General features: G+C 39.5%; 1 protein-coding gene across 5 annotated transcripts in view; it reads right to left on the reverse strand.

Moving 5' to 3' along the window:
* Window positions 1–20,820, reverse strand: part of pcdh9 (protocadherin 9) — a 274,339-nt gene extending 253,519 nt beyond the window's left edge. For all 5 annotated transcript variants that reach the window (XM_082189899.1, XM_082189897.1, XM_082189898.1 and 2 more), the window contains exons 1-2: window positions 20,234–20,820; window positions 16,597–19,752 (exon numbers count right to left, since the gene is read on the reverse strand). In XM_082189899.1, coding sequence (XP_082046025.1) covers window positions 16,597–19,632 — 3,036 coding nt within the window. In that variant the 5' untranslated portion in view covers window positions 19,633–19,752; window positions 20,234–20,820. The remainder of the gene's footprint in view (window positions 1–16,596; window positions 19,753–20,233) is intronic.
* Between the last annotated feature and the right edge of the window lie 4,112 nt (window positions 20,821–24,932).

A 24,932-nucleotide genomic window follows, 5' to 3' on the forward strand; every position in this document is an offset into this window, starting at 1 on the left:
GAATGAACCTCATTGGTTCTTGTGGAAGCTCAAACGAGCTGCGTAACATGAGAATGAACCTCATTGGTTCTTGCTGAAGCTCAAACGTGCTGCGTAACAGGAGAATGAACCTCATTGGTTCTTGTGGAAGCTCAAACGTGCTGCGTAACATGAGAATGAACCTCATTGGTTCTTGTGGAAGCTCAAACGAGCTGCGTAACATGAGAATGAACCTCATTGGTTCTTGTGGAAGCTCAAACGAGCTGCGTAACACGAGAATGAACCTCATTGGTTCTTGTGGAAGCTCAAACGTGCTGCGTAACACGAGAATGAACCTCATTGGTTCTTGTAGAAGCTCAAACGAGCTGCGTAACACGAGAATGAACCTCATTGGTTCTTGTGGAAGCTCGAACGTGATGCGTAACACGAGAATGAACCTCATTGGTTCTTGTGGAAGCTCAAACGAGCTGCGTAACATGAGAATGAACCTCATTGGTTCTTGCTGAAGCTCAAACGTGCTCCGTAACAGGAGAATGAACCTCATTGGTTCTTGTGGAAGCTCAAACGTGCTGTGTAACATGAGAATGAACCTCATTGGTTCTTGTGGAAGCTCAAACGAGCTGCGTAACAGGAGAATTAACCTCATTGGTTCTTGCGGAAGCTCAAACGTGCTGTGTAACATGAGAATGAACCTCATTGGTTCTTGTGGAAGCTGAAACGAGCTGCGTAACATGAGAATGAACTTCATTGGTTCCTGCTGAAGCTCAAACGTGCTGCGTAACACGAGAATGAACCTCATTGGTTCTTGTAGAAGCTCAAACGAGCTGCGTAACACGAGAATGAACCTCATTGGTTCTTGTGGAAGCTCGAACGTGATGCGTAACACGAGAATGAACCTCATTGGTTCTTGTGGAAGCTCAAACGAGCTGCGTAACATGAGAATGAACCTCATTGGTTCTTGCTGAAGCTCAAACGTGCTGCGTAACAGGAGAATGAACCTCATTGGTTCTTGTGGAAGCTCAAACGTGCTGTGTAACATGAGAATGAACCTCATTGGTTCTTGTGGAAGCTCAAACGAGCTGCGTAACATGAGAATGAACCTCATTGGTTCTTGTGGAAGCTCAAACGAGCTGCGTAACACGAGAATGAACCTCATTGGTTCTTGTGGAAGCTCAAACGTGCTGCGTAACACGAGAATGAACCTCATTGGTTCTTGCAGAAGCTCAAATGTGCTGCGAAACATGAGAATGAACTTCATTGGTTATCAAATGTCAAGCGAACATGCTTGAGCTTCTGTTTACCTCAACTGATATGTGAGTGGATGAATGCTTATAAGTGAATAAAAGCCTAAATTTAATCTCTTCATCATATAAAACAATCGTGTCTCTTCAGAAAATTTTGACTAAACCGCTCAGTTCATATGGATTATTTTCAAGATATATTTATGAACTTTTTGAAGCTTCAAAGTGATAGTTGTGTGGCTGTCAATGGAGGGACCGAAATCGCTCAGATTTCATAAAAAATATCTTCATTTGTGTTCTGGAGATCAACGAAAGACTTATGGGTGATGATAGAATTTTCATTTTTGGGTGAACTAACCCTTTAGTGCAGGAAATGAACTTCCAGATGCCAGGCGGTCAGTAAACAGTGGCTCAGACAATCAGCAAATGGGGAAAAAAGAAAACCGTCTGGCCTGGAGCTTTTGGCACCCACTGTGTCATTACAATCAAAAGGCGATCTACATGTATATTTACACTCCAGCACCTGTTCCGTCATCCGCGTCCCTTCAGGAAGTAAATCAGCATCACGGTCCGCAGCTCTTGCCTACCGTCCAGCTCCACGCAATCAAGAGTCCCGGCAATCAGCCGGGTTATTTTCCTCGCGCTGGCAAGAGTTAGTAGGCCACTTCAGTGCATTACCTCTCCCGGCCCAGTCGTGAGACTTGTCAATGCGGTGCAATAAAAAGAGATTGAGACTGAAAGTTGAGATTGAGTTTTATTGTCATTTTTACTGCGTCTTACGAACATCGATTTGCCTGGGCCAAGACAAAGCAAGAGATGGATATACAGATTGAAGCGACTAATACCACGCCTGCCATCGTAAAAATCACAGACTGCAAAGTCAGTCTGAAGAGGTGATTTTATGTCTTGAAAATGTAGTCTCAGGGTGCTGAGCACATTTTTCCCCCTTTAGCTCAGCTATGATTCTGTCTTTCTCTCTCTTTCTTGCTCTAATGGTTAACTTGAACACGAGATGGTGGCCCCAAACAACATTTAGACACTTTTTTAAATGAATGGATGCCATTGCATTAGATAAATGTTAAAATTTATCTAATGCATTTATCTAACGTCTCGTCCTTCGGATGAGACGTAAAACCGAGGTCCTGACTCTCTGTGGTCATTAAAAATCCCAGGATGTCTTTCGAAAGAGTAGGGGTGTAACCCCGGCATCCTGGCCAAATTTGCCCCTTGGCCTCTGTCCATCATGGCCTCCTAATCATCCTCATAAACTGATTGGCTTCATCACTGTCTCCTCTCCACCAGTAAGCTGGTGTGTGGTGGGCGTTCTGGCGCAATATGGCTGCCGTCGCATCATCCAAGTGGATGCTGCACATTGGTGGTGGTTGAGGAGATTCCCCCTTCTATGTAAAGCGCTTTGAGTGCTGAGAAAAGCGCTATATAAATGTAATGAATTATTATTATTATTATTATAAAACAAGATAATTGTTTTAAGCAACATAGAAACATAGAAATAGATTATTTGAAGGTTTCTGGTTGTCAAACGTTAGTGGAACAGGTCCATGGTTAATGTGATGATGAAGCACTCTTGTGCTTAGTCTGCTAGGACATGTGTTTGAACTTCATGGAACATGCTTTACTAAGGCAAAAAGGCACATTCAAATGCATATTACATTTTTGTTTCCTTAGAAGGTAGAATACCTTAATTTATCGACTGACTGGCAGCAAGGTAACTGACAGCCTAACTAAAATCACCTTGGGACTAGTTGTTTAAAAGTGCATACTTGCAGATGCCACTAGTTTATTTCTCTAATGCAATGACATTCAACCATAAGTGTCAACTGGTGCTGCTTACTGAGCGAATATATATATACTGTATATATATCATGGCCATGAATAAAAAAAATTTAAAAAAATTAAATGTCAAAATCCTCAAAGTAAGAATTTGTTCCAATGACTTTTTAATTTGTTCCCTTGTTTAAATAAATCGTTGCTACCTTGAACTAATTTATTTTCTCCTTTTGATATGGCTAAAACAAGGAAACAAATTATCATGACATGGCCACCCTTCAGTAAAACGAGGGAACAAACTATTATATCATGCACATGAATTTCTTAAAACAAGGGACCAAAACAGTAAAACATGCTGATGTATTAGTAAGTCATAGGAACAAATTGATTATTTTTTTTCTCTTTTTTAAATTTTTTTTTCTGTATGTCATGTGCGGGGCTCCTGTACTGTGTATTAGTAGATCGCCGTTGATTATGGTCATCATGTATTTCACACTGATTTAAGACCATTTACATTTATCCAAAGCAGCATACATTACATTCAAGTGTAAGATTAAGCATTCCCTGGGAATTAAACCCATGACCTTCACACTGCCAGCAACAAGCTGTTCAGTAGGAACGCAGTGGCCATATTACTTCACTATTACAGTCCACTGAAGCAGGTGGGAGTTTAGGGTGTGTTCACACTTATAGTTCGGTTCACTTGGTTTGTTTGATCCAGACCAAAAAAAACATTTCGTCCTGGTCCGCTTAGCGTTCAGATTGGCATTTTTAACACCGGACCTAAATGCATATGGATACGTTCACAACCTGATTGGTCGGCTTTTATGGCGTATTGCCTATTTTGAAACGGAACTTACCGAACATCCAAAATAATACTGTGTGCTGGGATAACTGCGCTTGTTGTATGTGAGTATGATAGCATTTTTACCAGCTGAGAACTCGTGAAGAGCTTTTAACGTGTAAAGGAGTCAAAACAGAAACAGGAATTCTCTCCGTCACACAAACCAAGATCTGCTGCGAGGAGACGCGGTTCTGATGCCTGTACCGAACTGTGATGAGGAACATTGCGACTATGAAGAGAAAAAACAGGTATGCATTCTGTCCTTTTTAGGGTTTCATTTTCCTGTTTTTGGTTCATTTACATGTCTTTGGTTCATATTTCAATCGAACCGCACCAAAATGAATTTGGAAGCGGACCGAGACCCATCTTTTAATCGTCTCGGTCCGCTTGTTTGGTGCGCACCAGGGTTCAGATGGCAGTGTTCACATTTATTCAGATGAACCGCACTAACAGAGCAATCACACCAGGGTTTGTTTTAATCCAACCAAACACGCCAAGTGTGAACACACCCATACTTAAAAATGTTCTGAGGGCAGAAAGGGAAATTATTGGTTTACAGATTCAATGAAATTGAAGCAGAGGCGGGGTCAAGACATGTGTGGAGGGAAAACAGCAGTTCGCTTTATCTATAGTCTACATGTGGAAGTCATGGCAGCATTTGAATGCCTTGGGGATGTCACTAATGTGAGTTTATACTCCAGCTGGTTTACCTAACGCTGACACTATCATAGTAATTCGTTATCCTCCCTCAGCTGCTTGTCAAAGCAACAGCTGGGACGAAAAAAAAGCCCCGGAGCTCCATGCAGACCAATGAACTAGTCCTGAACCAATCCTGCTCTAAATGTTTATTCCTCTCCACATTATATTAATATAGGCTATATATATAATGTCAAAACAGGATGTTTGAAGCGCTTACCGGACATACCGAATTCTGCTGTCCACCATAAAAGACAGCGCTAATGGGATTACTCTAACCCTAGCCTTCAAAGATTTGTTTGTGTATTTATTTATCTCTCGGTATTCAATCCCAGCGCAAGCTCATCAAGTCATCAGCCCGTCAACGGAGGCCACGCTCCAAAAATGAAGGGATTAAAGAAGGACTTTAAGCCGTGGATGTGTTTGCTCTGCATTTTGATATACATCCGTTCACTCAGCATGTGTTTATGCAGCACTTAGGCGTCAGTTCTCAACCAAACAACTGCTACGAAGCATCAGACCATTTTCAACTCTAATCTGTTTTGGTTCTTATATTATTAAAGAGATTTACTCCTGTTGTGAAGTGTAAACCTATCAAATTAAAAGGGCCATAGAGGGAAAGCTTAGGCAGAAAGGTAGAAATGTCTTTATAGGTGTGTGCAGTCAACTGTTGATGTTGTATTACCACTAATCGCATTCGTAAGCACGTTCTTGATATTGTAAATATGCCGTCAAGATTATTTTTACATTTATAATGCAAATCACACATTTATATACATTGTTTACTGCCGTCCTATTTTTTAGGCTGATTGCTTTTATTTTAGCCAAATATAAACAAGAAAAAGGTCTCCACCACAGTTCTGAAACATGGCAACAAAACTCATGTGAATATTTAACTACTACACATTGCCATATAACAACAAGTCAGTAACTACACTGATTTAAGTGATGTTTAGACTGCAGACAAATGGGATTTTTTTTTTTTTTTTTTTTCACACAAGAAAATGCTGAAATCTTTGGACATACCATTTGAACACTGTATGAATACTTCTGCCATTTCCGTCACCAGTTTTAATGTTATCGTTGTGTGTCACGTTAAGAGTGATGCAAAAGACAATTTGAAATCTGATTTGAGCAGCCAGAGCGCCCAGACTGAGACACATCTGTAAATATATGATTGGAATCACATTTCAAATCACCTCCATATGTGGTTTGAATCAGATATGAACAAAACAAAACAAAACGATTTCATGTTGTTGTTTTTTGCACTTTCAAAAACCCATCTGGATAAAATCAGATTTTTGCTGGCAGTCTGAACATGGCCTGAGTGTCACAGTTAATTGTGAGCTATATGTGTTTGATTTAATAAGAATAACCAACTCATTAGAGTCAATAATTCATTCAGGAATCGGACCAGGAACACCCTGGTTGCGCTGTATATTTTTTGAGCCGATTCATTCGAGTCATTTGTTCAGGATGTTTGCACTACATGTTGTGGATTCATTAAAAAGAGCGGCTCATAATTATTCATTCAGGAACCAGATTGAACTGTTTGCTTGGTATGTATTTGAGTCATTAAAGAACTGACTCATTATAATCATTCGCTCGAGAATCAGACTTCACTGTATAAGCTGGATGTGTTTGGCTCATAAGAATATAGTGAATTCAGAATCACCCTGTTACTATTCGATACCGGTGTAGCAACAACACAATAAGTACTCCAGGAATTTCTGTCAGAGAATTGCAGTGAAAATGAATGTAACTGAACAATTTTTAATTGGTCCAGTTCTGAATTAGAACCAATTCTTGGTTCCCAAACTTACTTTTAGTCCATGTCAGCTAGCTTTGAGGTCATCACAATGAAGTTGAACTGATTGTGCTTCAAAACCCGATCCATTTTGGACAAAAGTCATTAAAATCAAGCATTCAAATTTATTAATATTACCATGAGCGGCATATGCCCAACAAAAAACTAAATTATTACAATAGCGCAGTCTGCAAATGCTTCTTAATGTTGCACTCTTGGCAGCTAATAATTGTGCATTATGCTAATTAACCCATATTTAATACAGTCTGCGTCTTATGGTAATGTACCTTGTACAGTTTTTTTTTTTTTTTTTTTTTGCTGTATGCTAGTGTTCTCTTAAAATATTACAATTTACTAAATGTACAACAGTACTATTGCAGTTGACTGTTCAAATGTTGTGAGACATAGAAATGTATGTCCAATAAAAATTCTGTCAAGTTTAAGAATGTCCTCCATAATACCATTTGCAAGCAACTAGTCATAAAATAGCAAGTAGCAAATCATGGTTCATAAAACTTCCTATTTCAATAAGAAATGTGTCAATATATAAAATTGTGTGCATTCATTCAGCTGGTACTGTCCAATATAAAGGCCTGCAGTGTATAAAAGCGTAAAGCATGGCACTAACAGCCAAGGTCGTGAGTTCAATTCCCAGGGAATGCATGAATAAATGTGAGCAATGTAAACGTGACCGCCAAATGCTGGAATATAAAGGTCTAAAAACACCAATATGTGTCCATTCTCTTTTCATCTTAATCTATTAATGCAATTCTCCACTTTCTCTCTTACTGTCATTAGCTTTTTAAACTCACTTTTTTTCCAGTATGTTAAATCCTTGAAATTTCAAACCAAGCAGAGCTTCAGGGTATCTTTTGTCCTTTTATATCTCACAGACAGATTTTAAACAGTTCATATTCATACTGTTCTAAAGCTAGAGGCAACATGTAATATGGCTTTCCTATACCGGCTTTCAAAGTGATACATCCCTTCAGATTTTTATATCCTTCAATTTGCAATTTGCACAGAATTATAGTTTAGTTGAAATGCACTTATATTGATCTATAATTGTAAATCTATGCAAAAAGCTGACGCATTACTGGTGCAATGTGCACTTGACAGCTGGCAGATCTGTAGTCAGTGTTTATCATTGGTTCCGTTTTACAACTTTCACTCAAGAGCAACAGAACTTTCATACATCTTCAGACTAATAATTATGTGTGTGCATGTACTGTTTTTATGTCTGGTTTACTTGATATACCTCTTGATCAATCTATTTTAATAGTACTATTTGAGCCTACTTTGAGCAGTCAAGTTTTGTGCTTCAAAAGTTAACTTTAATCAGCGTAGATGTGATTTTAACAGATGCAGACTTTCTAAACTTTGATAAACCTTAGATCTGCATGATGAAAGTGTTACATTGAGTGAATAATGACTAATGCTTTTATCTGCAGTAAAACCCGATTAACGCTAAAAGTGTAGAGTTTCACAGTGTCAAAAGCAGTGGACTAAAAACCAGAAAAGAATAAAATCGCTTTTCAACATTTATTATGAAATTAAAAAGATAAACTTTCACTGTTCAAACAATGCTCAGCAGAAAACAAAAACAAAATAATTATATTAATAGTCATCAAGGATTACTTGAGCTGCATACAGATTGCAGTGGGGAAGTACATTATAACAAGCGAAAGAAGAAAATATGCAGAAACAAAATCATAACAGTCCATTATAGAATAACACAGCACATTAAGCAAGATTACCAGGAGGTCAATTTACATAAAACATCTTTTATGTACAATATAAATTACGGTGGGTGCAGTGGAGGGGTGGAACAGGAGAAGTTCACAACAGATTATGGTAATCAAAGCTATTAATCTGAAGAGAAGGGGGTGCTGTGATCTGACAGGATGACTCCTTCAACCTTTGGAAAGGCCCTACAGGGCTCATTGTGTCATAATGATGTCATCGTTTCAGAGAAACAGCACCTAAGGATGGGCACAGTACTCTCTCAGAAATAAAGGTTCTTCAACAGTTCTTCTTATCATTGTTTATTTATTTTTTATTTTATTTTTTTATTGCTCTTTGGAGATTAGAAAAGTTCTTGATGTTACATTACATGTTCTTCAGATCAGAGTAATTGTTTCTGGGTTCTTTAAAGTGGATGCTTTTCTGTGAAGGACTTCAACGGTTCTTTGTGTTTCTAACTGGAACCTTCATTTTTAAGAGTGTACAGTGGTGTTCATGTGGAGTGTGTGTCTTCTGTCCCAAAAATGTTGAGATGAGTTGGTGCACATTAGATGAACCCCTACTGTTCCTCAGGTGAACATTTGAAACAGTGTGAAAACATGTGGAAAAAAATGTAAAAGTGTCCAGCACATCACAAACGAGTCAAGAAACATTTTCTTCCACCGTATCTACTTTAGCCATTTCATATCGTGTAGGTTGTTACCCAAATGCATCGTTTTGGTGTCATTCAAAATTGCAGCATGTAGGGACCATAGGATGAAATAAGCAGAGAGACTTCTGATGTTATTGTGATAGGGTTTAATAATTGGTTTATATTCTCCATTATATATAATTAGGAATCATGCAATGCCAATAATCAATCAAAGTTAAAATGTGTATGAGAATGAAGGATTAAAAATATGGAAATAAAAATCCAAAGGATTTCATCCAGCCTCTCAGAGATCACAGAGCGGATCCGGGAGCCATCTCTTATCAATCAGTTTTCTTTATGAAATGAAATTATGATGAATGATGCTGACTTTAGCTTGTGACTTCAGCAAATGAGCTGCCAGAGAGCTGGCAGAGGAAACAACACAACTAAACACATTGGAACATTCATCTTTTGGTTTCTTCATCTCTCTCTTTCTCTCTCTCCTTTTGACTTCAAATATAAAACAAAATCATTCTAAAACATCCAGACAGAAACATACTTGGTATGTTCATGGGCCTGAAACATATTTGGACATTTAAACCCTGCTTAAAATGCCTGAATGTCGTTTGAGCCCATAGCCTCGTGTGCAATGCAGCGTTCTAACATGTACAGTAGCACGGTTGCTACCCGATTATGGTCCTGGCTCGTGGTAATGAATACTCGAAATAGTATTTGGACACTTTCTGGTTGTGAAACATTGGTGTTTTACCTGTGGTTACACTGCTGGGACACCTGAGTAAACTTGAGGGGAAGTGACTTCATAAAGTACAAAAATAAAAAAACTGTTAAAAGTCATTGCAATAAATGAGTAATGAGTAAGGTCTAGCATTATTTGTATTATTGTGGGTACCACTTACTTTGATATTTTGTGAAATGAAATTCATGCCTTTTTAAGTGTGGATAAAATGTCCAAATAATTTTTGAGGCCACTGAAGGTTAATTTAGTCGTATTTACTTACAGTCGTGTGAATAATTGTGTGATCATGAAAATGATGGGGGGGAAAAGTCAACAACAAATGTCTGAAAATCTTCAAAATCCTGGTAATTTGCCAATGGTCTGGGCTATTTTGTGTACTAAATAAATAAAAAGTCCCCCTCATTGGTTGTTAGCATAGAAGAAGTGTGTGAGTATATCAGTGTATTGTCCATGCAGGAGAGGAAGGTCTTGCTTGACATTCTACCACACATCAACATCTGTGTGATTGTATAAAAGTCTTGAGCGTGCTAAAAAGTTCTACCAGCACCCAAGTGGGGTGCCTTCAACCCTACCTCAAACATACAGTTTGTTCCTATATTTAGGAGTTTCACACAGGCTTTGCAACGGTCGTCCTGAGGCAATGTTCCATTCTTGCAGCGCCTCGGCTGTCTTCCATCATACCCTATCAAAAGCAGTTTGACAGTTTGGCCCCAACATGGGCTATAAAGGCAAAGCGCTTTAGACCGAGAGAGTTCAACTTGAACTTCATAGGCTGAACCTCACAGGGACAAAACAGAGAAGTTTTCACCTCGGCCTTGGGTGCAGAACGTGCACAATCAAGGGTCTGAAAGATAAGCTTACTTGTTCCCACCGGGGGATTTGACTAAATGCGCTGGAGGCAAAATGCGTTACATAAGAGAAACGGACAGCCGTTTCAGAAATTTCTGAATTGTAAGCCACTGCCGTTTGGGCTGAAACAGGCCGACCCTTAAATTGAGAGAGATTTGTGTACAAAATTGATTTGGAGAATTAGGAACCTTTCCAAAGACAAGAATCTTTGGTTTCCAATGTGTACATTTGGGACAAACCCAACCATGGGGTTCTGAATGTTAGATTGCTCTGTGGTGCCATGTGTAGTGTGTAAAATTGGTGCATTGAAGTTGAAAAACTGAGAAAATGCATTACATTACATCCCTCGGTCACCCTCAACTGGTCTTAAAAGGGATAGTTCGCCCCCAAGATGAACATTCTGTCATCATTTAATCACCTTCATGTTGTTCCGAACCTGTATGACTTTCTTCAAGAACTATTTTTGCCTATGCAATTAAAGTCACTGGGGTCCAAAACAACACTGGACCCCAATTACTTTCAAACGTGCAGACTAAAAACCATTAAATGGATAGTTCACCCCAAAATCATCATTTACTCACCCTCAAGTTGTTACAAACCTGTATGGATTTCTGTCTTCTGCTGAACACAAAATAAGGTATTTTGGGTAAATATGGGTAACCAAACAGTTGATGGACCCCATTGACTTTCAGACTATGGAAGTCAATGGGATCCGTCAACTGTTTGGTTACTGACATTCTTTAAAATATCTTCTTTTGTGTTCAGGAGAGAAAGAAATCCATAAAGGTTTGTAACAACTTGAGGGGTGAGTAAATGATGACAGAATTTTCATTTTTGGGTGAAATATCCCTTTTAATATCTTTTTCAAAATATCTTCTTTTGTGTTCTACACAAAGGCAAACAGGTTTAGAATGACACAAGGGTGAGTAAATGATGACAGAATGTTCATTTAATAACATAACACTGCACCAGTCCAATACGATTTACAATCAAATCTCCCCGTAAACCAGTCGAAGTGGAGCCCAAAAACATGTAATAATGAATTGCAGAGGCTCTTTATGCAAGACAACGAGAGGCAGCGAGCAGCCGCAAGTGTTGTACCCTAGCTAAATCTCTTTCCCTGGCCCAATGGAGCCCCTCCATCAGCTCAACGTGCCAGATATCGCAACAGACATCCCCCTCAGGTGCAATAATGTCACAGTCCATTAATCTTCTCAAACTTCAGGCCCTGATCCTGGGAGCCCCGTCCATGCTAATCCCTTATTAATGTGGCAAATGAACCTGTGGAGAAAGAACTACTCCCTCCCGGCCCTTCACCATCACAATGCGGAGTCTATTACAGCCTTCCCCCGTACCGTCTCGAGTCTCTACTGTTTGCATTAGGATGTCCATTCATTGAAGCATAAAGCCACTCGAGAGAGCTTGAACACACACACACACACACACACACACACACACACACACACACACACACACACACACACACACACACACACACACACACACAACTTCATTCCACACATTATTCGCTCTGTGCCCTCTCTAGTAACCTTTGTCTAGAACACATATGGCGGAGCGTGAGCCCGATGCATGCGTAATCTCTTAAGACTCAATGTTGCAATTCAAGTCAGCAACCAGACACTTTTGTTCCATTTTGGTTTTGTTTTAGCTCGTTGAGACTCCCAGGATAGGCGATGCGTACAGATTCCTTCTATTATGTGACAGTGGGAAAAACCTGCCTGCGCTCTGCTTTGCCAGATTAGAGGACAGCTCAGTAACAGAGGAAACAGTGCATGTGAGACAATCATCTGGTCTCTAAAAACAGTCCCACTGAATCTCTCGGGTCTGATTGCTTCCTAATCCAAACAGAATAACCACATCACTTCGGAATAATTGCAAGTCATTATTGCTAGCACTCGCAGGCAGAGCTGTTAGCCTGCTCTTAGAGCTTGGATACATATAAATGAGGCTTTCTAAGAATCTATATTTCTGGACAAAGATGAGATAAGACATCTGAATCTGATAGATGTGGTATAAGTGTTTTTTTGTTTTTTTTTATCTGAACAAATGCTTCTACAATCTCTATATATGAGTATGAGCAGAGAGACAGTTCTCTAGAATGAAGCACAAAATCTCTTATAAATGCCTGTATGACTTCGGTTTGCTATGAGCAGTCACTTCCCAGTTTAATTTCTCCAACTGAGTTTATTAATCAGGCTTGTTGAGGAGTTTTCCCGCAGAGCGGAGTCTTGCACACTATGCATGCACGCTTAATCAATAACCTAAATGTTTCATGCACTTCGTAATAGACTTTTTAATGCGCCTCCATCCTGAGAAGCTATTGAACCGTGAGTGTGTGTGTGTGTGTGTGTGTGTGTGTGTGTGTGTGTGTGTGTGTGTGTGTGTGTGTGTGTGTGTGTGTGTGTGTGTGTGTATGTGTGTGTATAAATAAAAATAAAAAAACTACAAATGAGAAATAAATGGCCTACTCAGATTATTTTGCAATAAATGCTGTTCATCAATGAGTTCTTTGGAAGGTGAGCAATTTGTATCTGTTATATGATTGAATTTCACTCCGAATAACACAGTAAAGTGACAGACAAATGGGCAAGGAATGATACGCATTGATTCCTGGGTACAAAGTGTAAATTACCCTACAATACTTATCATTATCAGCAGTGGCATAGAAACGATTGAAAAGTTGACATATAAATCATTTTAGCACAGGTACTGTTGATTAATTTTGTGACTTGACAAGTTCTTATAGCTCAAAAAGTAGAGCATGGTGCTAACAAGGTCATGAGTTGCAAGAACTGACAAAGTGTAAGCTTTGAATGCAATGTAAGTTGCTTAGGATAAATGCATTAACATTTGCACAATGGTCTTATACCTGAATTGCTTCTGCTTGGTCTTAAAGGGATAGTTCAGGCCAAAATGAAAATTATGTCATAATATATGTTTCTTCTGTGGTACATAAAAGACATTTTGAAGAATGTTGGGTTCCAAAAAAAACATTGACTTACATACTGGTTTAGAATGACATGAGGGTGAGTAAATGATGACTTTTTATTTTAGACTGAACTATCCCTTTAAAGCAGTAGTTTTACATGGCCACCAACAGTTTTTTTTTATTTTTATTTTTTTTTATGGCACTGTGGCCAAGCAAAACAAAAATGTTTTTTTTGTGTGTGTTTTTTTTTACCCCTGACTATCAGACAAGTTTGCATGTGCTCATTGTTGTTTGCATTGCTTCGGTTCAGTCGGTGAACAGAAAGGCCAAGTGTTAATTGCCCTATGGCTGTCAGCAGAGGTTTTGGGTGCCATAATAAGCTTGCCACTGATGTCCTTCTACAGTAGCTGTGCTAACTAGCTCTGTATGGAGGCTGCCCCAGTATCTATGAGCTTTAGAAAGGAAACGCACAGTCAATGGCCTTTAAAGGATCGAGACAGAAACACAAAGGGCAACCCCTGGACAAAAACCGACCCCTCTGGACTAAGCGAACAGTGCATTTCACAGTATGTACAATTCATCTATAGCGTTGACAGGCATCTGTCTCTGTGCTTACAGTGGCAGCTATTGTTTTGGGTCACTGAGTCATTCGTAAAAGGCATGTACAGCACGACAGCATGGTTTCCCAATAGGACAGTAGTTGCAGAGGCCACTCTCTTGGCCTGGATTGCAGTTCATTATGTAATATGTCATTCTACATTGGTGTACTCCTTTCTTGCTCCCTACAATGCAGTTCTGAGACTTTCTTCTCTTTCTGAGAAAAGAGAATGCAGTGAATTTGCCTTGCATATCTAAAATCTCATTGAAAACCTCTTGAAATGCTTAATTTAGTTGGATTCTCTTAGGGGGAATGTGATGAGTTGCGCTGTAACCTAGAGGAGGGTCATATCCCATGTGGCCTACTCCGATGCATGTTCGTGATCTGGACCGCCCACACAAGAGCAAGCTAGCCCAGACGCCCCCATCTTCCAGACTCGCATCCGTCCGGAAAACAATATTAGACAAGCTTTTGTTTGTACAGCTTTCACGCTTAAGGAAGTTATAAACGATCCTCCGCACACTCAATCTGGAATATGCAGAGTAGTGTGTGTTTACTTTAGCTACACTTTGTGGACAAAATTATCCCCTGAAGTGAGCTTAATCGGACAAAACTTCCCTTTGGGGACTTCCAGGGATGTCCTCAATTGGAAAAGTGATTCACACAAACAAAACAATGTTTTGAGACAGGCTTAGTCTGTAGTTATTGTAAATAACCCTTTGTTAATTTCATCATAACTATCTATCTATCTATCTATCTATCTATCTATCTATCTATCTATCTATCTATCTATCTATCTATCTATGTGTTTGGTCTTATTTGCTATCCTTTGGGCATAGCCTATCTTGTCCTCATTTGGAGTACATCCATAAAAGAACTTTCATTTCATGAAAAAAAAAAATGTGCATTTGTTTTTAACTTTAAAAACACAGAATTGTCCCCAGAGGTGAGCTTATTCTGTCCTCAATTATGAAAACAGCCATAAATAAACTAAAAATAATTATTAATTAATAAATTAAAAAGTAAAAAAAATAAAAAAAATAAAATAAAAAAAACTGTCCCCAGATGTGCACTGATTCTGTCTTCATCTAAAAGTAATTCATAATTCAATTATTATTCAATTAAATTGTTTTTTTGTTTTACAAAAAAATAAAAATAAAAATAAATAATCTACAACCACACAATTGTCCACAGATTTTAACATCTTGTCCTTGAATGTATTAACATGTATTAATGTATTTTTTTTATTATTATTATTTTAAAAACACAAAATGGTTTCAGGTGTATGGGTAAGTTTTGGGGTAGTCTGTAGTAATAATTAGCACCATAATTAGCCTTAAAAAACAGAAGGTTTTTCAGATAGCCAAGTAAACAAGCGTGTATGTGTTTATTCTCCAACGGTCAGACCTTATCTTATATCTCTAACAGCCATAACCAATCTGTTGTGTATTCAGTCCATCATTAGACATGAGCTGTTTACTGAGAGAGATGCTCCCATACACGCACACACACGCAGACAAAAGGGCAAGGGAAAGACAAGGAGACAGAGAGAGACGAAAAGTGAGCGAGAGATAGAGAGAGGGAGTGAATGAGAGAGAGAGAGAGAGAGAGAGAGAGAGAAAGAGAGAGAGAGAGTAAGAGAGAGAACAAGTAACTGCCCCCATTTCTTCCCCATGCATTACAGACACTGCATGTTGGCCCATAGCCAGAATATTCCATACAGAACAACAGTGCCACCTAAAGGTAATATTCCCCTCCCTCCCTCCCTCCCACCCACCCTTCCCTCAACTCTCTCCCTCCCTCAACTCTCTCCCTCATCATCTGAGTTTCATACTATGAGATGTTGTGCTTGGCAACTCGCTTTTGCGATTTTTTGCGCTTTATACAGTAGAACTGTCTTTGAGAAATATGCATATATAGCAACCCAAAGAGAATACTGTTCTATACTGAAGGTCTGTGACAGTTTATTGGTGTAGAATATTGAAACCATTGGATTTAATGAACCAGGAGATAATGTTAAATGTTGTGTGTGCGCATTTTTAGATCAGTAGATTAACTGCAGTCCTGGATTAATTAAGAAACTCGGAATCGTAGAGGATGCTAATTAACAAATGCAGAAAAATAAGAACCGGTTTCACACTCTGTGAATTTCAGTGGTTATTCATACAAGTGAGGATTTGTTTGATAATGCTCAAATCTATTTCTTCCACAAAGGAGTTTAGATGTCGAAATGAGAAAATGGTGATCGAAGTAGACAGGCGAGAAAAAAATGTTTCTTTCACAAACTCTCAGAGCATTGCATCTTTGAACCATGACAAAGTAGTGAAATTAAACTGAATCTAGCCTCTTAGGAGACGTTGGATTCTTTTCGAATCTCACCCATTAAACCAATTGCTTGTCCAGGACTTGTTTCAAGTAGAGGTTTATAAATTAAAAAAGAAGAAAAAAAGAAGAAAAAAAAACACAAAAATGCATGTGGTAAGATGATGACAATAGCATTCGCCTGGATCAGCTAGTTTCATATAAAACACATACAATATTTACGTCTTTTTTGGTCATTTGAGAACATCTACGGGGGAGCTTTTTGAAATCTACATTCTACATAGTGCATCACAGATGTATCACTCAGAGCAAGTTAGCTACCACAGGCACTTCAGTACTGAGCAGGGCAGTTATAAGCAGTACTTATAGACCAGTAAAAGTGTTCTTTTACCTGTCTGGTGTGCAAAGGTGCCCCCTTTGACTTGAAGCCTCCTTGTGAACTGCATTCTGAGGCACTGAAGTGATCAGAGCTGGTGGAGGAACGTTTGGAAAGCGTGTCACAGCCCCCCACAAAGGTATTGTCCAGTGGCAGCTCCTGTATGACGTGATGCTTTTTCACAGACACCGGAGTGTCAGCTTTGAGGTGGAAGGCCGACTGGGGTGAAGCAGACTTGTAGTGCCGGGCCAAGTCTGGGCTGCTGGGTTTGAAGGTGGTAGTAGGGGTGGCATTCCAATCAAAGCGTCCAATCCCGGGCTCCTCGAGCTCAGCCGGGAGACTGATGGTTCCATTTATGGGTTCGTGGGCAGGGTCGTCGGGTTTGTTCTCCTCGATGGTGACAAAGTTCAAGAGGGAGCTCTTTGGCGACTTCCTCTTTTTGCGCTTCTTCTTCTTGTTTTGCTTGTTCTCCTGGTTGGGGGACATCCACTCGGCACCCTGCTTCTTTCTCTGAGCAGCCTTGAACTGTGAGGCGTGCCGGCAGCGCACCAGAACCGTTATGAAGATGACCACAATCACTACCATAGCACCTGTCACGATGGCAATAATGGTTTTTAGGTTGTCAACATTCTGATAAGTCTCTCTGCTCTCACCAATGTTTCTATCCAGCGGCGTTTCCATTTTCCGTCGGATGAGGTCCTGTATGTATGAGGAATTTCCAACTGTGTCGTTCACGAACAGGAAAACGAGGACAAGGGTGTGCAGGGACTTTGGATAGCCAAGATCACTGATGTTGACCACTAGCCTGTGGAGGCCAAAGTCTGAAGTTGTGGGTTTCTGCTCTAATGTGATGTTTCCCGTTACAGGGTCAATTCTGAAAAGACCTTCTCTTTTGCAACTAACAATAGTGTACTTGAGTTCTGCATTCATACCTGTATCACCATCTACTGCAAACACCTCAGCCACAACTGACCCTGGAATCGCAGACACTGGCACTAGTTTAAAAGAGGTGTTTGATGGTGGGTAGATGACGATGGGGGTGTTATCATTGACATCAATGACATTGATGGTCACCTTGGCAGCTGATGAACACGGAGGGCTTCCATTGTCCACGGCTCTGACGTCAAAGGTGTAGGAACTTTGCTGCTCTCGGTCAAAGGAAACATTGGACTTTATGACTCCAGAATCTGGGTCAAGGATGAAGTTCTCATTATCGTTGAGGATTGAGAGTCTCACCACAGCATTCTCACCAGCATCTGCATCCGTGACTGTGATTACTCCAACTGTACTATATTTAGGCAGATTCTCTGACACAAAGAACTGAAAGTGGTTGTGTGTAAATTTAGGGCTATTGTCATTCTCGTCCAGAATGGTCACAATGACTGCAGCTTGACTCTGCAGAGCCCTGGTGCCATTGTCTCTAGCGGTGACCGTAAAGAGGAACCGCTCTTGTTCCTCCCTATCAAACACCCTGGATGCGGTTAGCACTCCTGTTTTGCGGTCAAGATCAAAGAATGATGCGTTGGGTCCAAGCTGGTAGACAATCTCTGCATTCCGTCCGCTATCCTCATCCGTGGCGCTGATGGTTGTCAGGAACATGTCACGCTGGTTGTTCTCCATGACTGCCAGCTCGATGACAGGCTGGGTAAAAATGGGCGGATTGTCGTTCTCATCTTCCAGCCGTACTCTAACCAGGGCAGTCTGGTTCAAACTAGGTTTTCCAGAGTCAGATGCCACAATCTTGAATATGTACTCCTTGGTTCCTTCATAATCGAGCAGTGCAGATGTTTCTAACAGATATTGGTTATCATAAACTGCTTTGAGGTGAAAAGGAACATCTTTTTCAATGAAGCAAATCACCTTACCGTTGACATCTGTGTCTTTGTCAGATACAGTAATGAGGGCAATCTTAGTGTTTATTGGATCTTTTTCAGAGAGCATTACAGTACCATTAATTGGACTGATGATGTATCTCAGGTCGATGTTTGGAGCATTGTCGTTCACATCGGTCACATTGATAGTTATGGTGGCTCTCGCTGGACTTGAGCTTCCATCGCTGGCTAGTACTGTGAGTTTATGAATGGCAGTCTCCTCTCTATCAAGCGGCCTTTGAACTGTTATGAGCCCAGTGGTGAAGTTCAGAGCAAATAGTCTCCGTGTCGCTGGAGACACCTGGGTACCAAACATGTATTTTATTTCTGCATTAGCCCCCACATCTGCATCGGTGGCTTGCAGCTGAACTACAGATGTCCCAACGGGAGAGTTTTCTGGGATGTGGACCTCAATTTGGCTTTCTTTGAAGACGGGCCGGTTATCGTTAACATCAGTGACAGTCACCTGTAGAATGGCAGTGCTGGATTTCTGTGGGTTCCCCCCATCCTCCACTTTTACTTTCATCACATATGTGTCTTTCTGCTCTCTGTCTAAATTCTGTTGAACGATAAGCTGAGGCCATTTCTCTCCCTCTGGTGTCTCCACAATATCCAAACCGAAGGCACTCTGCCCGTTCAACAGCTCGTATTTGTGTACACTGTTGGGTCCGGTATCTGGATCAGTGGCAGAAGGAATAGCAAAGCGGCTGTTGATGAGTGTGTTTTCTGGAATTGAAATGTTGATCACAGGAGAGGGGAACATGGGGGCGTTGTCATTGGTGTCTTTGACAATTATCTTAATTTTGATTAATCTGAAATAGTCATTGGGTAAAATGACCACCTCAATTTCAAAGGAGCACTCGCTGTCTTCAAAAGAGGGACCAGGACAGAGTTTCTCCCTGTCTATACGGTTGGAGGTGGTAAAAATCTCTCCTGTATTGCTTATCACTCGGAGTAGCGGGGTGTCACCTGCTTTCGAAACAAGCCGGTAAACCAAATTACTGCTAGCCCCGGTGGCAGAGTACATATGGGAGATGTTCAAGTCCTTTGGTATGTTTCCAATAAGAACATTCTCCTGTAGCTCTTCTCGAATAGGGTAAATGAGCTCTTGGGCAATGGTTGGATCTAACCAGAAACAAGCAACTAATGTTGCCAACAAGAAAAAATCCCTTAAATCCATGACAGCAGTTCACGCGTGTTCCCGCTGCTTTAATTCAAACAGTTGTCTCCATATGGTGTTGGCAGAGCCAAGGTTTCACAGAGCCTTACATTTGTAGATAAAGAGCAGCCAAACACGACCCTACAACACACAACATTATAATATGTTACAATGAATCCCAAAATATTCAACACTCAAAACAAATGGTGCATCAAAATAAAATCAATATAATTCGAAATCAAATAAGTGTTAAACAGTTATAAGGTTTAAAGTATGGCTTTACAAAGATGGTAGTGCGTTCTAGTTATAATTCATTTTAACCACCACAACAGCTTGGTCTCTTCATTGTAATCATTTCCCTGTGCATACACAGCGGCTCTGGATAAAATCATGCAGCCAGTCAAGTACTCAGCATTTTTTAAGAAATTTAACATGGAATGCCTCTATTGTCACCCACTTCAAAATGACACATCATGCATTTGGGATTTAATCAAATTAGTATTTCATTTTGAGATAAAATAGCATATGCACGAGAAGTGACAGTGTGTTTTGAAACAAGACAGTACTACATAAATTCTGCATGCAAACCCGTTTGGGTGTATGCATGCATGCGATTTCTTACCTCTGTTCACTGTGAGCTCGCGCATACGGAGGATACCAAATTAGAGCGCATAGTGACAAATCCGTTCGACCAGTCATAAAAATGATATGACTCCAGAATAATATGAAGATATCCGTATTGATCACTGCTTTGAGGAATAGGTCAGTAAAGACTTAAGTGTTTTAGTCGTGAAAAAAAATCCAATTCAAAGCACAGCTGGTTTTGGGGGGAAATGTTGATTTAACAGCAATCAATCTGACAGACAATCTTTATGAACTTTCCCCCGCAGATCTGTGCGTTCGGAGGCGCGCGGAATGCGGTGGTCGGTGATGAATCAAGTGATCCACGCGCGCGTTAACGGTCCCGCACGGTCATTCCGCATTACCAGAGGAGCCCTTATGAAATGTACCTGTTCTGCTCAAATATCAACATAAACTATCCCATCAGAGGAAAAGAGTCAAGTTCAAATACTATCAGATAATTTCCCTCTCAGTCCTCAGTCAGAAAGAAAATCCACGGCTTCTATCCCGGTGTCTTGTGCGTGATTCGCCGCGCACACCTGAATGAGAAAAAGTCCAAACGGTGGGATGTGTTGGGATGCTTGTCCTCTCTCCTCTTCCCCAGACTGAATTTCTTGCAACAACTCTGAGTATGCCCACAGGGGAACGCCCCCTCGGCTGCTGATTGGCCCGTGTCTTCATGAACGTCGCACAAAGAGGAGGGGGGATCATGTGATTGGTTAGAATTAACGTCACTCAAGCGCGCTGTTGAGACGGAGCGAAATGCCTCAGAAAGACTCTGCGGGCTGCGGGATGAAGAGCTCCGATGTACGGTTTCATTTCACCTCATTAAGACTGTTTAATGTATTTGTTTACAGCATTATGAAGTCAAATAATCCGTACACAAACTAAAATGTTTTGTCACTTGTGATTGACAGTTACTTGGATGTATGAAAAAAGTAGCCTATGTTAGACTGAAGCAAAATGGAAAGTGTATCGGCTACTTACAGCTAAGCTTCGGTCATATTATATATTTATTAGGTTGGTAGGAATATTAGCTATAGGCTACTCTACTTTTTAGTTTGGATGAATTGTTAGAAGTATGAAAACATCAGTTTAGGCTACTTGTTTTAATTAATCTACTTTTCTCGATATTGATGAACGCTAAACCACCATATGGCCTTTTCTTGATCCACCTGACTGCCACCAGTTCATTTTACACTTGTATTAAACAGATTAAAAGCTCGAATAAGTTGGTAGCCAACATTAACATTGACAAACATTTTTGAACTGTAAAATATAGTCACCGAAATCCTCCCACGATGCTTTGTAACTGTACATTTCTATTTATAAAGTTTATGAAGAAAAATCTTGATGTAAAAAGGTAGCCTATTCAATTGTGAAATTCAACATTGTAATTCTTTTTTCTTAGTGATTTAGTTTTTTTCTTTCAAGTAAGATAACAGGGTTGAAATGTGTAACAGTAATAAAAACGTTATGCACAGATTTCAATCTTTTCATCTGTTCTATTTAAGATTGACTGAATAGAGATGAAACTGAAGAGAAACGGTCACCAAAAGGAAAGCGGGGCATGTTTAGTTGAGTTGTGGTAAACAGCACCATCTAGAGGCGAACATGAGACACATGCGCTTATCTCTCATCTAATACACCGAGGGACGACACTCCTGTCCAGGTTTCAGGTGTGTGTGTGTGTGTGTGTGTGTGTGTGTGTGTGTGTGTGTGTGTGTGTGTGTGTGTGTGTGTGTGTGTGTGTGTGTGTGTGTGTGTGTGTGTGTGTGTGTGTGTGTGTGTGTGTGTGTGTGTGTGTGTGTGTGTGTGTGTGTGTGTGTGTGTGTGTGTGTGTGTGTGTGTGTCCAAAAGCTTTGTTAGGTAGGGAGGGACTGAAGAGCCAGCCTGGTTCTTGGAAATTATTATCAGCTCTTTTCCCGACATAAAATATTACAATGGAAAAAGGGGAGATACAGGAGTAAAAAAAAAATTTTTTGGCTGGCTGACAACCAGGCTGACAACCTATCTTTTCTCAAATTCAAGAACTGTGACTAAATCTTTACTGCAATTAGTAAAGAGACATACATCATAGGTGTCATAATCATTATGATTAAAATGTATACTTATTTCTTTTATCACAATATAACAGTTATATAAACATAGGGTGAATTTAGAATAATTTCACAATTTTTATTGGATTTTTGTCATGTTCCATGTCACTTTTAAATAAAAAGGAAATTTATTAAGAAATACTACAAATGTTGCATGTTTTTCCCTCCTCTGATTGAAACATTTTATTTATTTTTTTCATTATTTTCCATTCTATCCAGTTCCTTTCATCATCATACAGGAAGTGACATCATTTTGGAGGGAAACCAACAAGACAAAACATCAGTGAGTATTAGCAATGGATTTGCATTGTCGTGTTTTTAAAACATTGATAAACTTTCACAAATCTGTATAGCATACTTCAAGTTAACTCTCTCATGTAAACTAACTTTCAAATTTTCAGTGGCTAACTTTCTTACTGAATCAAAATAAGCCATTTAATTACAACTCAAGCATATTCATTTCTGATGGTTACAGAGTTCAGTTTATTCAAGGGTGTATTGTGGCTTTGACCTTTTAGATTTGGTGATGCTACACAGCCAGGCCAGAGAGAATAAGGAACAAGTGATTTCCATGGATATTAGATTAGCTATTAAGTTTTGCTTTTCCACTGCAATAAATTAAGAGTCCCATAAGAGCTTAGCTTTGATTTTCACATCGATATTTTCTGTTTTATTTTCTGAATTGTGTTTTTGTCCTTGTATGAATAATGCACACAAGCTCATGTCTATGATGCTGGACTGTTGATAGGTTATGTAAATTATTATTACAGCCCTGACAACCTTTCAATTGTGTATTGAAGGAATTCTATTATAGCAGTAAGACCATGAATTATGAAAGACGAAACATAAAATGTATTGATAAAACATCCTACCCCATGTTGAGCCAATTTAACCAAAGATCAACTCATTGTTAAAGTGTAATTCTTTCATGAAATCCTCTATGATTACACATAAGCCCCTAAGGTCAACTGAGAAAGCCACATATTGAAAGATATTGACATATTTGAGCGGTTCCTTTGTGAACAGGTGAGTCACTTCCTTAAAGAGATTGAGCTTTCTGCTTCCTAAAAGCTTTACGATTCAGTGCATTTAGCTCAAGTGTTATTCAGAGATCAAATGAAAATGGACCACATTGCTTTTGTATTGCAAGAACTAATATAAAAACACCTTGTTGAACCTCTAGATGTCAGATAGATCATGGTCAACTTTCACAGTACCTCCACCTTGGACGAAAGTACTTTTCTTATAAACAATTATGTGTTAAAGTTTGACCATCTCACGATGACTGGGTGAAGCTAATTTTGCAGTTTTTTAAAATGTAATCTGTCTTTTTTTTATGCTTTTCTAAAGTGTCTTGTGATATGTAACAGTGATGCTCTTTGTAAAATATGCAGTACTTTTGAAAACAAGTCAGACAACAATACTGATAAAAAAAAAATTAAAAAAAATTCTAGAATTATTTTCGGTTTACACAGTTTACAACAGTTTACACATTCTGTTAACTTTAAGTAACGTTGCACCCTCACGTCTACTAACTCTCAGTAGAGTGTTAGTTGACTGTTAGGTTAGGGTTAGTGTTAATAGACTGGTAGGGTTAGGGTTAGAATAAGTTGACATGTACTTGCAAAGTTACTTATAGGCACTAGAATGTCTGTTGGAGGAGCATCAAAATAAAGAGCTAGCAGATATTAAGCAGACAGTCTACTAATAGACTCTCTAATGAGAGTTAGTTGACATGTAGTTGCAAAGTTACTTATAGTCAACAGAATATTCAAAAGGGACCATCAAAATAAAGTGTTACCTTATTTTCATAGAATGAATTATTGGTGGAAATTTTCAACTTTTTTATTAACATATACACTCTGAATTTAGCTTTAATCTAGTGCACCTAAAGATACACTGTAAGGCAAAACAAGTGCAAAAAATCTGCCAATGAACCATGCAAAATTTACGTTCAATTTTAAATTCTTTAAAAACGACTATAGGCTAAATATATTATGCAGTTTTGCTTTTCAGGTGAGTTAATCTCGTTTCGAGGATCTTTCGATATTTTTTACAGAAAACAAGGCTAGGAACATGACTTCTCTGCAGTGTGCTTCCAGTTTTCAATGTTTAAAGGTTTCCCACATCTTCAAACATCTCATGATTCCATTTGCAAGACCCGGCGAATTTAAATACAGGCTTTCTGTGAACTCTGCAAAAAGAGCTAATCAAACCCGAAGCGACAAAGCTTGGCTTCTTAGATGCACGTCTGTCAACCAAGTACATTTACAGAAAGGCTTCAGAAATGCACAGTCACTGTAAGTCATTAAAATATGGAAGTGTAAAAAGATAACCGAAATAGAAGTGCGGCTCCTAACTGCAATAAACTGTAACACATCTAAGTGGCACTTAAAAGCAACCGAGTGATCCAGAAAGAAAATCTTCTTTGAGTTTCATCCTGTTCTCCTTCTCTTACAGTTTGTGACTAATTTCAGCGCCACGTCTGCCGTTCCGAGAGAGTGTGGATATGAAGGTATTTGAGAAAACGTGTCTCGCACATGCATAAATAAACATTCACACATGTGCGGTGATGTCTGTAGCTGTGGCTGCTCGGCTGTG

This window comes from Leuciscus leuciscus (assembly GCF_965113295.1).
Source record: "Leuciscus leuciscus genome assembly, chromosome: 14".
Taxonomy (NCBI): Eukaryota; Metazoa; Chordata; class Actinopteri; order Cypriniformes; family Leuciscidae; genus Leuciscus; species Leuciscus leuciscus.